This window comes from Triticum dicoccoides, chromosome 4B, assembly GCF_002162155.2.
Source record: "Triticum dicoccoides isolate Atlit2015 ecotype Zavitan chromosome 4B, WEW_v2.0, whole genome shotgun sequence".
Classification (NCBI taxonomy): Eukaryota; Viridiplantae; Streptophyta; class Magnoliopsida; order Poales; family Poaceae; genus Triticum; species Triticum dicoccoides.
In genome coordinates this window covers 108,918,197-108,931,134 of record NC_041387.1, presented here as the reverse complement: position 1 = coordinate 108,931,134, position 12,938 = coordinate 108,918,197, and the positions used below count along the sequence as shown (strand labels likewise).

The following is a 12,938-nucleotide window of genomic DNA, read 5'->3' as shown; positions in this document are numbered from 1 at the left end:
CCATGGACTTGAGCAAGATGTTTCCGAAAAGAAGAAGATGGTTTGAGAAGAAGCAAAAGGAAATGCTCGAGTTAGATGATTGAGCTAGAACCAATGTAATTTTGTATGCTGGCATGATCTAGGGGGGCCGCGAGACAGGAACTATGGTCGTTTTTTGTGCGCAGGACAGTGTGCCGGTCACTGGTGCTCTGGCTAGCATGAACTGCCTTGATTCTAGCCGCGGGGCCTAGATTTCAGTTTTCATTATCTTTGCAAAAAATTCAAACGGTCGGACGAATTGCGTCCGACGGTTGGGCGCGCGGCCATCACAAGGGTAGAAACGGCCGGACAACGTCTTTTTGGCCGTCCCAAATGGACAGAATCTAGACAAAACAGACGACCGTTTGAGGTGACGTGTTGGAGTAAAAGTCTTGGTTCTCTCAACTATAGCTCGTGCGTCTTTGAATGTGCGGCAGACCAGAGTGTGCCGGCAATTACATTAGTATGATCATAAGGAAAAGAGTGAATGAACACAGCACCATTGCTGGTTTTCACACTGCTGTTGTTTTCACGCAACGTGCACAACCACAATGGAGAAGTCTAGTTTTTTGGTGATGTGTTGTTCCCCACAACCAGACATTCTTTTGCCTTCTCTATTGCCATGATTAATGCGCGACGCATAGATGATATGGATAGCAGATAGCAAACTAAGCATGTCACGAACTTCAAACTCACGCCACTAATTAACACCATGATCTTTCTAGTGGATACACTACACGCGCGCACGCCATTAGCAAACTCGGTTAGCCACTACTAGTGGCGAGATACACAAGATCTCCGAGACGCACATGTCACAACTAGCACACACTAATTTATAGCATGGCCGATTTAGTTGGCTTCAAGCCTTGCACGCTCGACATGGACGGCAACGTTAACATCACTGGCGTGCGTGTTCGTCCGCTCACCAGCACTCCCAGTTAATTGTAACTTATATAAGGAGGTTCATGTAGCAGTAGTTCAGTTGGCACAGCTAGCACTCCTGCTGCGAGAGAGTCGAGGCAGAAGATGGCCATGCTCAGAGGCCTATCACTCGTGCTTTGTGTCACCTTTTTCTCAGGCTGCCTCGTCTTCTCAGTCCCTTCCCTAGCTTCCTCCGATGGCTTCCTCCAGTGCATAAGGGAGAAGATACCCAGCGAGCTCCTCTACACCCAGTGCACCACCAACTTCACCGCCGTGCTGGCCTCCTCCGTCAGGAACCCCAAGTTCTTCACCAACACCACCGTGAGGCCGCTCTGCGTCGTCACGCCCACCCACGCCTCCCACGTCCAGGCCGCCGTGCTCTGCGGCCGCTGGCAGGGCGTGCGCCTCCGCGTGCGCAGCGGCGGCCATGACTACGAGGGCCTGTCCTACCGGTCGGCGCGGCCCGAGGTCTTCGGGCTGCTCGACCTCGCCAACCTCCGGGCCGTCAGCGTCAACCACTGGGAGTACACGGCCTGGGTCGACTCCGGCGCCACCATCGGGGAGCTGTACTACGCCATTGCCAAGAATAACCCCGAGGCCGCGTTCCCGGCCGGCGAGTGCCCGACCATCGGCGTGGGCGGCCACTTCAGCGGCGGTGGCGTCGGCATGCTGATGCGCAAGTACGGCCTCTCCATCGACAACATTCTCGACGCCAAGCTGGTCAACGCCAACGGGGAGGTCCTCGACAGGGCCGGCATGGGGGAGGACCTCTTCTGGGCCATCCGAGGCGGTGGCGGCGGGAGCTTCGGCATCGTGCTCTCATGGAAGGTCCACCTCGTGCAGGTCCCACCCACGGTCACGGTGTTCAGCATCGCAAAGACGCTTGAGCAGGGCGCCATAGACATCCTTACCAAATGGCAAGACGTCGGGCCATCGCTCCCCAACGACCTCGCGATAACGGTGATGCTGTCGGGGCAGCAAGCCGCGTTCCGGGCCATGTACCTCGGCACGTGCAGCTCCCTCGTGGCGACGATGGGCGAGCGGTTGCCGGAGCTCAACATGACGAGCGCCGACTGCCAGCCCATGACCTGGCTCCAGTCCACGGCCTTGTCCTTCATCACCTTCACCAACAACAGACCGCTGGAGGAGGCGCTCCTCAGCAGGACCACCAGCCTCAGCACCTTCACCAAGGTCAAGTCCGACTACGTCACGCGCGCCATCCCCAAGGCCGCGTGGAACGACATCTTTTCCTGGTTCACCATGAACGGCGCCGGGCTCATCGTGCTCGAGCCCCACGGCGGCCTCATGGCCACCATCCCCACCGCCGCGACGCCGTACCCGCACCGGAGCGGCGTGCTCTACATCATCCAGTACATCGCGTTCTGGCAGGGCGACGGCGGCACGGCGGCCACCACCTGGCTCGCCAGCTTCTACGACTTCATGGGGCACTACGTGAGTAGCAACCCTAGGCAGGCGTACGTCAACTTCCGGGACCTGGACATCGGCCAGAACGTGGTGGCGGACGAAGTTACCACGTCCGAGAGCGGCAAGGTTTGGGGTGAGCGCTACTTCATGAGCAACTACCAGAGGCTCGCGTCGGTAAAGGCTGCCGTGGATCCCATGGACTACTTCAGGAACGAGCAGAGCATCCCCCCGTTGCGACCAGTCCCAGCCTACAACGACTACAACGACGACCCAAGTGAGCAGAGATTCATGCCAAGAGATCCCATTAATTAGTAGTTAATTCGATCCTTTTACTACTTCAAAATGACTACGGTTACGGGTCGGGATCAGTCTACTTCCCTTGCTGTAATAATAAACCATACTCTACAAGACAAGTTGTATTTTCTCCTTCGCGTGATGACTGCTGCTGGGTGGAGACATCTTAATTACTCTCCTTTTCAGGATAAACATTATCAAGTTGTATATTTGACTGGACTGCAATATACCTGATGATGATGTGAATGCTTATTGGGATGCTAATGAAAATGACAGTCTAGGCGAGTAGCCTGTTTTTGTTACTCATTAATTAGTTTTTTTTTCACGAAAACGCGAAGCTTGTGTATCTTCTTTGATCAAAGAATAGAGCGTAGATTAAAAGGTCTCTGGCACAAGGCCAAATTAGAGGGCTGGAGGTCTACCACGTGCGGATTACTCAGTAATGATGTTGGCCAAGCCAAAAAGCTCCCTCTCGCACCCATAGCCGATCTTCATCCTAGATGAGCTCCAAGAGATGGTTCAAGGAGGGTTATATACCATCTAAGACGCATGCATTCCAATGCTTCCCGTGGTGCCAAGCCGTCGAAAGGAGGGATGAGAAACCTTGTATTTTCTCCTTCGAGTGATGACTGCTGGGTGGAGACATCTTAATTACTCTCTTTCCATGATAAACATTATCAAGTTGCATTTGAATGGACTGCGCTATGCATGGTGATGATGTGGATGCTTATTGGGATGCTAATGAAAATGACAGTCTCAGGCGAGTAGCCTGTTTTTGTTACTCGTGTGGTGTTTTATACTCGATGAGTGTTATGTTATGGAGTATCCCGTCTCAGTGATCGGTGGATTTTTGTGATGTCATGGATTTCGTCATGCGGCTAAGTCAACAATGGTTAATAATACACCCATGAGGCAGTCTATGTGGCACTATGGCCCCAAGGCACACTAGTCGTGTTGGGCATGTCTACTCGTTTGGTAGGTTAGTTATGTTGAGCATGTCTACATGTTTGGCATCAAGTACAGCCAGTTGGACGAGTGTGATAAGCCACCCTCTACAACCTTATATATAGCACTCTTACACATTGATTTGCACTTGCACCATGTACATACACCCTTATGTTTTGCACTATCTACCCAATTTAAACCTGTTGTATTGCCTTGCATGTTGTTGGCTGGCTTGCAAGTAGATTTCATGTACTAACGCCCTAACTACAAGTCACGGCAGTGAGTACGATATCTAAGAAAGTGTCCCGGTCATCTTCCATGTCGACTATGGAGATCCTCCATGTCCATGTACTCTGTTCACCTTCTACTGTGGTTTCACCCATCGTCTATTTCTGTACCACATTATGATGATGATGTTGAATAAGTTGGTCTATGACCACCTATGTAACTACTCAATGACGTTGCAGTATTGTTTAGCTATGAATATCAAAGTACATGTGGACATCGGAAGAATGATTCTTGGTTGATATCACTTAAACATAATACGTGATCCTTCTCGCAATGCTTTGCAAAATGAGGGTACCACAAAATTTGTGTTGCAGCTTATTTTTGAAGAATAAAAAATGGGTTCTAAGATCTTGTACAAAGTCAACTTCTTAGTCTCTCAACCATAGGACTCACCATGCAACTTCTTTGCACTCTAGGGTCTACTAGCGAAGCTCTTTTTTGCATTTTCTTAACTGAAAGTGAACATCGAGAGAGAGTAATAACTAAATGCGGTTCTATAAAAAATGAATATGCAAACCTGAGATGTAATTCTCAGCTACGGAATCAAAGATATAAGTGAAGTATATAAATAATAACAGCAAAAATAGTTATCTACATATAATGATGCACATAAACAAGCGTCTAACTAGTGAGAACCATTCATTGGGTGTTGGTACATTGAGATTCATATCGCTCCAAGTTTGTAGTGAAGTGTTGGCATAGTAGACTACGCTAGCACAAAAAATTTGCTTTACTGCATAAACCCTAAAAGCAGAAACAAGATATTGTATAGATCACGCCATTAACACTCCACGTGTAGACTCATAAAGGAAGTAGATGAAGTAACATGTCAATGCAAATGTAGTGGTACGACATTTTCCTCCCAATATTTCTTGTGTGGTGCATCCAAGCGTCGATGCAATGCGTTCAAGGTATCCACACATGCATAAAGGAATGTTGGCAGACTTATAGATCGGATCACATGGCTTGTGCGTGGGAGGTGGTGATGGCTAGGGCTTTCACATATTTGTCAATCATCAGATACGTCCATAACCTTGGCTTATGTAGATGTCTTTATATGCAACATGCAGGAATAGACTAAGTGCTCACTATCTACTTAAATCCAATCTGAAAATGTTCCATCCCGTTAAGTGTGTGATCATATATGTTCATGATCACTCGAGCATGTCCTAAGTAGCTTGAGTAGTCTACTGAAGACCAAGTACTCTCTTGGGTCATAAGTACACCTACTCAGACCACGCATACTCTTAATCGGGCAACAGCTCCCTAGAAGAGGTGTCAGCTCGGAAGTGCTCAACATTCGTACCAACAAACACTCACAATGTCTATGCATCATTATCATTAATTGTCGTGTGGTATGCATTTTCAAGATGAAAGGTGGGTACTTGTCATCCCTGTTGGGTAGCTCGGCCTCTCTTCGTAAATAATGATTTAATGCCCGAGGTGAGTTTGAACTCCTAATTGTACATTTGAATATGTGTGACGAACATGTGGTAGTACCACTTTGATATTTGGCTTTATGCACACACATTTTTGCCGTCATAATATCGGCAATAGTATAAAGATGAAAGTTGGGACAAACAAAAAGAAGTTACATTTGGATCTTATTGGTTTGTATTGCATTTATTATATTTTCTTGGATTGTCGTTTAACTAAGATATTCTCAACATGTAAATATGATACAATCCATCAAAAAATAATGTCCTTGTCATTTTTTATGGGCGAAGCTCAAAAATATTCTATTACAATTATTTTAGCCAAAATCATGTTATTATAGTCTCTTTTCAAGAACCATAACCCAATTTGAATTAAATGAAAAAACTTTTAAAAATATAAATAATCTCCATGGTCTATAATATAGTATACACCCGTCAAAAAAATATTTGAAAAATATCTAAGTATTTATTCAATCCTTTTTGAAAAAAAAACAGAAATGGTTAAATTGTTAGCACACTTTTTTGTAACTAAAAATCCTCCCAAATGTACCAAAACTTGGTTTCCTTGTATTTCTGATCTGCACAAGTGAAATTAAACTATCATATACAACTTTTCAAAAGTAAATAATAAACGCAGTTTTGGACATATTTAAACTTTGAATATATGCCTAGTAAAAACTAAAGGCTGTTCTAAAAAGGTAAAATAATTCCTGTAGGTGCTCCAAGGGGTGCTATTGTGAATATGACTAGGCCTGGGGTGTAATCTCTTTTCTATTAAAAAAATAGTATGTATCAGGAACCTGACATTAAAATGGATGACAGGTACAAGCCAAAGGGAACATCTCTTGGTGTCAAAGCAGATCAAGGTAGTCGAAATCAAATATCAAAAGAAAGATAAAATGATTCGTCAAATTGTAAAGCTTCTCGGCAACCATGGAGTAACTCTTAAGCAAATTACAATCTGCTGGAGTAGTACATCATTTCGAAAAAAAATATGACAAGGCCAATACCTTGCATCTGCAATGGTGTACATTCATGGTCGGCCACTGATTTTTTTAGAACCAAGACGCCGGAGGCGTCCGGCTTTAAATTAATAAAGCCTACGGACAGGCAGAATCCAACAAGTTAAACACATAACAACAGAAAATAAAACGGCCGCAGCCAAGGTACGTTACATGCCACCGGCGGAAGCCTGCAAGATAAGTGAAATAAGCAGCAGCTCGCAAAGGACCAACCCAAAAGACTGCATCCAGCGGCAAGCTAGTGGCGGGCGCCAATCTGGATCAAACAGATCCGCTCCATAGCCTCCGGCATCCGGTCTGTATCACGCCGTTTCCCCAACGGCGTCCATGTCTGAAGGAACAAGTGACATTTGAAAATAATGTCAGCAGGGTGAGAAGGAAATTTATGCTCAATATTCATCTTGTTGCGTGTAGTCCAGATGACCCACAGCAAAGCACCCACGCATCTCCACAGCACACACCCAAACCGCCCCTATGAGCGATAAGGATAACATGAAGATCCGAAGCAGTTTGCGGGTTCCAATTCTGATCAAAAGCCTCCCTTACCGCACTCCAAGCAAAGCAGGCAAGGTAGCAGTTAAAAAAGATGTGGTTGGCATCTTCGTGTTGTCTGCATAGCACGCAAGAGCCATCACAAGGCTCGTTCCTAATAGCGATGTTATTAGAGGAGGGCAGGCGGTCACGAAACATTTGCCATAGGAAAATTTTGATCTTCAGGGGGATAGACGCTTTCCATAGCCCCCTAGCTATGTCCAGGGTCGGTCCCTCGGTCAGTTTGTTATAAAAGGATTGGACTGAAAACTTCCCAGAGCGCGAGAGGGCCCAGGAGACCGAGTCGGCCTCAGGGCGGAGGACCACTCCATCCAATGCAGCAACAAGCCCGTCCCAACAGGCTCGTTCGTTAGCGAGGAGGGGTCGTTTGAAGGAAATAGCGGGCGGGTTGGAGCTAAGCGCGTCAACCACAAGGATATCGACATTAGTGGCTAATTGGTAGGCAGCAAAATGGCTTCGCCACAAGGGTTCCGAACCAAACCAATGGTCTAGCTAAAATCGCGTTGAGGTATTGTTATTGATGCAGAACTTGGCGCCTAACGTAAAGGCTGGCATAACTTTCTAGATCCCATTCCAGAAAGGAGAACCCTTGGCTTTGTAAGTGAGGAAATTTCCATCAGGGAAGTATTTGGCGCAAAGAATGTCCGCCCAAAGCCCCTGCTCGTTTTGGGAAAGTTTCCAAATCCACTTGGTGAGGAGCGCGACATTCATGAGTTTGGAGTTAAGAATCCCAAGGCCCCCAAATTTTTTTGGGCGGCAAAGCGCGGCCCATTTGATCAAGTGGTACTTCTTTTTTATCCCAGTTCCTTCCCAAAAGAACTTGGACCGGGGGGTATCGAGCTTGGCATGAACCCCATCAGCCGGCAAGAACATGCCCATGGTGAACAGAGGGAGGGAGGAGAGGCTGGAATTAGTCAGGATCAGCCTGGCCGCCGAGGAGAGGAGCCGGCCGTGACAGGGGCTAACCCGGTTCGCCACCTTGCCATACAGGAGTTCCCATTCAAGGATAGAAATGTGTTTATCCGAGATAGGGAGGCCCAAGTACTTAATTGGAAAGCTCCCTAGCTTGCAATTAAGTGGCTTGGCGATACAGACACGAGGTGAGGGTCCATCCCAATGGCAATCACCTCACTCTTAAGGAAATTGATCTTAAGACTAGAAATGATCTCGAACGCAAGGAGAATGAGTTTGATCGAGGCTACACTTTGATCGTCAGGCTCAAAGAGCAGCAAGGTGTCGTCCGCATATTGAAGGTGCGTGAGTCCACCCGGGATAAGGTGGGTGACTACACCACGGATGTGGCCGGCGTCCTTAGCCTTATGAACCATGGCTGAAAGGGCGTCCGCAACAAAGTTGAAGATCAGAGGCGAGGAAGGATCACCCTGCCTGAGACCGCGTTTGTTGCGAAAGAAGTTCCTGAAGGAAATATGCCCTAGAGGCAATAATAAAGTTATTATTTACTTTCTTATTTCATGATAAATGTTTATTATTCATGCTAGAATAGTATTAACCGGAAACTTAGTACATGTGTGAAGACATAGACAAACATAATGTCACTAGTATGCCTCTACTTGACTAGCTCGTTGAATCAAAGATGGTTAAGTTTCCTAGCCATAGACATGAGTTGTCATTTGATTAACGTGATCACATCATTAGGAGAATAATTTGATTGACTTGACCCATTCCGTTAGCTTACCACTTGATCGTTTAGTATGTTGCTATTGCTTTCTTCATGACTTATACATGTTCCAATGACTATGAGAATTATGCAACTCCCGTTTATCGGAGGAACACTTTGTGTGCTACCAAACGTCACAACGTAACTGGGTGATTATAAAGGTGCTCTACAGGTGTCTCCGAAGGTACTTGTTGAGTTGGCATATTTCGAAATTAGGATTTGTCACTCCGATTATCGGAAAGGTATCTCTGGGCCCTCTCGGTAATGCACATCACTATAAGCCTTGCAAGCAATGTGATTAATGAGTTAGTTGCGGGATGATGCATTACATAACGAATAAAGATACTTGCCGGTAAAGAGATTGAACTAGGTATTGAGATACCGACGATCAAATCTCGGGCAAGTAACATACCGATGACAAAAGGAACAACGTATGTTGTTATGCGGTTTGACTGATAAAGATCTTTGTAGAATATGTAGGAGCCAATAAGAGCATCCAGGTTCCGCTATTGGCTATTGACCGGAAACAAGTCTCGGTCATGTCTACATAGTTCTCGAACCCGTAGGGTCCGCACGCTTAAAGTTCGGTGACGATTTATATTATGAGTAATGTGTTTTGATGTACCGAAGGTAGTTCGGAGTCCCGGATGAGATCGGGGACATGACGAGGAGTCTTGAAATGGTCGAGACGTAAAGATTGATATATTGGACGACTATATTCGGACATTGGAAAGGTTCCGAGTGATTCGGGTATTTATCGGAGTACCAGAGAGTTACCGGAATTCGCCGTGGAGAAGTATTGGGCCTTATTGGGCCATACGGAAAAGAGAGAGGGGCTGCCTAGGGCAGGCCGCGCACCCCCCTTCCCCAAAGGCCTAGTCCGAATTGGACTAGGGGGAGGGGCTGCGCCCCCTCCTTCCTTCCCTACTCCCTTCCCCTTCCTTCTCTCCTACTACTACTAGGAAAGGAGGAGTCCTACTCCTGGTGGGAGTAGGACTCCCCCATTGGCGCGCCCTCCTCCTTGGTCGGCCGCCACCCTCCTAGCTCCTTTATATACGGGGGCAGGGGGCACCCCATAGACACAACAATTGATCTCTTGTTTCTCTTAGCCGTGTGCGGTGCCCTCCTCCACCATATTCCACCTCGATAATATCGTAGCGGTGCTTAGGCGAAGCCCTGCGTCGGTAGCAACATCATCACCGTCATCATGCCGTCGTGCTGACGGAACTCTCCCTCAAAGCTCGGCTAGATCGGAGTTCGAGGGACGTCATCGAGCTGAACGTGTGCTGAACTCGGAGGTGTCGTACGTTCGGTACTTGGATCAGTAGGATCGTGAAGACGTACGACTACATCAACCGTGTTGTGCTAACGCTTCCGCTTTCGGTCTACGAGGGTACGTGGACAACACTCTCCCCTCTCGTTGCTATGCATCACCGTGATATTGCGTGTGCGTAGGAATTTTTTTGAAATTACTACGTTCCCCAATAGTGGCATCAGAGCCTGGTTTTATGCGTAGATGTTATATGCACGAGTAGAACACAAGTGAGTTGTGGGAAATACAAGTCATACTGCTTACCAGCATGTCATACTTTGGTTCGGCGGTATTGTTGGATGAAGCAGCCCGGACCGACATTACGCGTACGCTTACGCGAGACTGGTTCTACTGACGTGCTTTGCACATAGGTGACTGGCGGGTGTCAGTTTCTCCAGCTTTAGTTGAACCGAGTGTGGCTACGCCCGGTCCTTGAGAAGGTTAAAACAATACTAACTTGACAAACTATCGTTGTGGTTTTTGATGCGTAGGTAATAATGGTTCTTACTCAGCCCGTAGCAGCCACATAAAACTTGCAACAACAAAGTAGAGGACGTCTAACTTGTTTTTGCAGGGCATGTTGTGATGTGATATGGTCAAGACGTGATGCTATATTTTATTGTATGAGATGATCATGTTTTGTAACCGAGTTATCGGCAACTGGCAGGAGCTATATAGTTGTCGCTTTATTGTATGCAATGTAATTTCCCTATAATTGCTTTACTTTATCACTAAGCGGTAGCGATAGTCGTAGAAGCAATAGATGGCGAAATGACAACGATGCTACGATGGAGATCAAGGTTTCATGCCGGTGACGATGGTGATCACGACGGTGCTTCGGAGATGGAGATCACAAGCACAAGATGATGATGGCCATATCATATCACTTATATTGATTGCATGTGATGTTTAGCCTTTATGCATCTTATTTTGCTTTGATTGACGGTAGCATTATAAGATGATCTCTCACTAAATTTTAAGGTAAAAGTGTTCTCCCTAAGTATGCACCGTTGCAAAAGTTCTTCGTGCTGAGACACCACGTGATGATCGGGTGTGATAGGCTCTACGTTCAAATACATTGGGTGCAAAACAGTTGCACACGCGGAATATACTCAAGTTAAACTTGACGAGCCTAGAATATACAGATATGGCATCGGAACACTAAGACCAAAAGGTCGAGCATGAATCATATAGTAGATATGATCAACATAGTGATGTTCACCATTGAAAACTACTCCATCTCACGTGATGATCGGACATGGTTTAGTTGATTTGGATCACGTGATCACTTAGATGATTAGAGGGATGTCTATCTAAGTGGGAGTTCTTAAGTAATATGATTAATTGAACTTTAATTTATCATGAACTTAGTCCTGGTAGTATTTTGCAAATTATGTTGTAGATCAATAGCTCGCATTGTTGCTTCCCTATGTTTTATATGTGTTCCTAGAGAAAACTAAGTTGAAAGATGTTAGTAGCAATGATGCGGACTTGGTCCGTGATCTGAGGTTTATCCTCATTGCTGCACAGAAGAATTATGTCCTTGATGCACCGCTAGGTGACAGACCTATTGCAGGAGCAGATGCAGACGTTATGAACGTTTGGCTAGCTCAATATGATGACTACTTGATAGTTTTGTGCACCATGCTTTATGGCTTAGAACCGGGACTACAAAAACATTTTTGAAACGTCACGGAACATATGAGTCCATGAGATGAAATTGATATTTCAGACTCATGACCGTGTCAAGAGGTATGAGACCTCTGACAAATACTTAGCCTAAAAGATGGAGGAGAATTGCTCAACTATTGAGCAAGTGCTTAGATTGTCTGAGTACTACAATCACTTGACTCAAGTGGGAGTTAATCTTCCAAATAAGATAGTGATTGACAGAGTTCTCTAGTCACCATCACTAAGTTACTAGAACTTCATGATGAACTATAATATGCAAGGGATGACGAAAACGATTCCCGAGCTCTTCGTGATGCTGAAATCAACGAAGGTAGAAATCCAGAAAAAGCATCAAGTGTTGATGATTAAACAAGATCACTAGTTTCAAGAAAAGTGCAAAGGAAAAGAAAGGGAACTTCAAGTAGAATGGCAAGCAAGTTGTCACTCCCGCGAAGAAGCCCAAAGCTTGAAACTGAGTGCTTACATTGTAAAGGAAATGGTCGCTGGAAACAGAAATGCCCTGAATATTTGTTGGATAAGAAGGATGGCAAAGTGAACAAGAGTATATTTGATATACAGGTTATTGATGTGTGCCTTACTAGTGTTTATAGTAGCCCCTGAGTATTTGAGACTTGTTCGGTTGCTAAGATTAGTAAATCAAAACAGGAGTTACAGAATAAACAGAGACTAGTTGAAGGGGAAGTGACGATGAGTGTTGGAAGTAGTTCCAAGATTGATATGATCATCATCACACACTCCCTATACTTTCGGAATTAGTGTCAAACCTAAATAAATGTTATTTGGCGTTTGCGTTGAGCATGAATATGATTTAATTGTGTTTATTGCAATACAGTTATTCATTTAAAGTAAGAGAATAATTGTTGTTCTGTTTACATGAATAAAACCTTCAATGGTCATACACCCAATGAAAAAGTTTGTTGGATCTCGATCGTAGTGATACACATATTCATAATATTGATGCCAAAAGATGCAAAGTTGATAATGACAGTGCAACTTATTTGTGGCACTGCCATTTGGGTCATATTGGTGTAAAGCGCATAAAGAAACTCAATACTGATGGGTTTTTGGAATCACTTGATTATGAATCAATTGATGCTTGCGAACCGTGCCTTTTGGGCAAGATGACTAAAACTCCGTTCTTCAGAACAATGGAACGAGCTATTGATTTATTGGAAATAATACATACCGATGTATGCGATCCAATGAGTGTTGATGTTCATGGCAAGTATCGTTATTTTCTAACCTTCACAGATGATTTGAGCAAATATGGATATATCTACTTAATAAAACACAAGTCTGAAACATTTGAAAAGTTCAAAGAATTTCAGAGTGAAGTGAAGAATCATCGTAACAAG

The 12,938-nt window shown here is 45.3% G+C and overlaps 1 protein-coding gene across 1 annotated transcript; it reads left to right on the top strand.

The window, feature by feature from the left end:
• The first annotated feature begins 1,015 nt into the window (after positions 1–1,015).
• On the top strand, positions 1,016–2,910 carry LOC119295329 (berberine bridge enzyme-like 27). The gene has a single exon (XM_037573733.1). The coding sequence runs from the start codon at positions 1,045–1,047 to the stop codon at positions 2,674–2,676; it is 1,632 nt and encodes a 543-aa protein (XP_037429630.1). The 5' UTR covers positions 1,016–1,044; the 3' UTR covers positions 2,677–2,910.
• The last annotated feature ends 10,028 nt before the right edge of the window (positions 2,911–12,938 follow it).

Bases quoted from the DNA above. Each gene is read 5' to 3' on its own strand.
- LOC119295329 (XM_037573733.1), top strand. From the start codon at position 1,045: ATGGCCATGCTCAGAGGCCTATCACTCGTGCTTTGTGTCACCTTTTTC.